The following is a 2,425-nucleotide window of genomic DNA, read 5'->3' on the forward strand; positions in this document are numbered from 1 at the left end:
TTTCGAATCCCAAATTACAAGTTATAGCATCCCGATAAAAAAGCGAATGCTGCCTCTGCTATTCTCATAAAAAGTAATATGAAGAATTACAGCATAAACGCTTTTTGTTATGCTCATTTTTCAATTTAAAGCTGCAAAATACTGCATTCTATCATTCTTGATACTGAGTGCCCGCCGAGATTTTAAGCGGGAAACGCTGTCGGTGCCAAAGTAATATACGATTCAATTCGTTACTTGTATTTGGTTCATCCTGCACTAAGTGTTTTACGAAAAGTTAAGGTATTTCGTATTTTTTATTCAGTATAACAAAAGTTTGATCATCCATTTCCACTTAAGAGTATTTAACGCTTGTAACCTCCGCCGCCACCACCACCATATGGTCCACCACCGCCTCCACCGTATGGGCCACCTCCACCACCATAAGGACCACCGCCGCCACCTCCGTAAGGCCCACCGCCGCCACCATAGGGGCCGCCACCACCTCCTCCATACGGACCACCGCCGCCACCTCCGCCTCCACCGCGTTGAGCAGTACACGCAACAATTAGGCACACCAAAAGCAGCACAGCTGTAAAGAACTTCATGCTGTTCGATTTGAATTAAAATAAGACAGAATCAGTCGCTTTTTATACTCCCGCTGATATGGTGTTCTACGAATTCACACACCAACAACAACAATGGATTGTTGCCACCATATTTACGACTATGTACTCGTACATATGTTTATTTATTTTTCAGTTATATATTATAGGATGGCTGAAATTCGTGACAAAGGGAAGTGCAAATAAAAATGAAGCGTACGCAACAACAATGTCCGTCCACCATCCATTATAGATTCTGTCAGCGTATAGGTTAGGTCAGGTTCGCGTATTTTCCCACTGGCGATTGGGAAGCAAAAAATCATTTGTTTAAATGTTCATACATAAATACCCATTTGTATGTCTATATATGTTTGCATGTATGAGCAAGTGCAATCGTAATTTAAATGCAATCACAAACAAACCAACGTCTGAGCGCTGCTGTAAACACCTCTGGCACTTTAGCTATCGCTTTAGTTAATTTATATTAAAATTATTAATACATAAATTTTTAATTGATTGGTTTCTCTACTAACGACACTAACTATGGCAAATAAACAAATCAAATTTCCCATACATTTTAAAACTGATTAGAAAATTCTAAATGCGGATGAAATAATAAAAGGTGTGGCAAAAAGGCAGCAAATAACAGTTCTTCTGTCGATTATGAAGTTGCTCAAAGTCGTTAAGTTTCATACTACGAGTATTAGACTACCACGAGGCTTATACGAATAGTCGGTTCCCACGACATTCCCTCTCCAGCATTACGTAATGTGGCATAATAAAAAAATATTTGAGCGAGCAGGTGATTCTGCAGGTGACTCTGTTTCAACAACCAAGTGATGATCAAATGATGAACAAATAGTCCCGATTTACACAGGGAAACATTTTGAAGGGAAACATTTTGCTCGTGGGAAAGGGACGGACGGGGTAGAAGAGGCTTTTGTTTCCCGTATTGGCGACACGCTTTGTGCGCTTATTCGTATTGTCAAACTTAAAATTGGCTGCAAAACGATTTTTTACGCCTGTTTCAGTCGTTTTCTTCATTTGTATGAGAAAGTTCTGGTCGGTTTCCAATCAAATGGAAGCAATCAACGATGACAAACAGCGGATGCTTGGGAAGTACAGGATATTGTTTGCTTAAAGTAGGTATAATTTCAAAAACTTATGGGACATATTTATGTTCAATTCTAAATTTTTTTTCCATTTGCGGATACGCAAGTTAAATTTAAGTTACGTATTTGTAGGCGGCCGCTGTAGCCGAATGGGTTGGTGCGTGACTACTAGGGCGGGTTGATTTAAAAATCTCTCATTGCTCTGTGAAAATCGTATTCTAGGGATCAAGATAAGAAACTTTGCCGAAGGAACCATACCTCTAAAACGAATTCTGATGTCCCCCAATTCGGGTCGAACGAAAAATCCCACTTTGACCCATTTAGAGTGCTCCAATCGAGTCCAAATGTATGACCGACCCCCACTAACTTTGGACGGCCGATCCATCCATGCCAGTGGCACACCCCCTGGAACTCCCCTGGGGGGTGCCCCATACAATCATTTCAAAATATCACCATTTTTGGCCTTTACATGAGAAAAGAAACTAAAAAGTTCGACCCAAATTGGGGGACATCAGAATTCGTTTTAGAGGTATGGTTCCTTTGGCAAAGTTTTTTATTTTGATCCCTAGAATATGATTTTCACAGAGCAATGGGCCATTGTTTTTCCTCCCCACAAATCGACCTGGCCTAGTGACTACCATTCGGATTTCAGAGAGAGAACGTTGGTTCGAATCTCGGTGAAAGACCAAACTGCAGGAAAAGTTTTTTCTAATAACGGGCGCCCCTCGGCAG

At 40.8% G+C, this 2,425-nt stretch overlaps 1 protein-coding gene across 1 annotated transcript; it reads right to left on the reverse strand.

Moving 5' to 3' along the window:
• Positions 1–274: 274 nt before the first annotated feature.
• LOC129238788 (uncharacterized) lies at positions 275–610 on the reverse strand. The gene has a single exon (XM_054873967.1). The coding sequence runs from the start codon at positions 582–584 to the stop codon at positions 342–344; it is 243 nt and encodes an 80-aa protein (XP_054729942.1). The 5' UTR covers positions 585–610; the 3' UTR covers positions 275–341.
• Between the last annotated feature and the right edge of the window lie 1,815 nt (positions 611–2,425).

The sequence above is a fragment of the Anastrepha obliqua genome, chromosome 2 (assembly GCF_027943255.1).
Source record: "Anastrepha obliqua isolate idAnaObli1 chromosome 2, idAnaObli1_1.0, whole genome shotgun sequence".
In the NCBI taxonomy this organism is placed as follows: Eukaryota; Metazoa; Arthropoda; class Insecta; order Diptera; family Tephritidae; genus Anastrepha; species Anastrepha obliqua.

Excerpts from the sequence above, each read along its gene's own strand:
- LOC129238788 (XM_054873967.1), bottom strand. The coding sequence starts at position 584 with ATGAAGTTCTTTACAGCTGTGCTGCTTTTGGTGTGCCTAATTGTTGCG.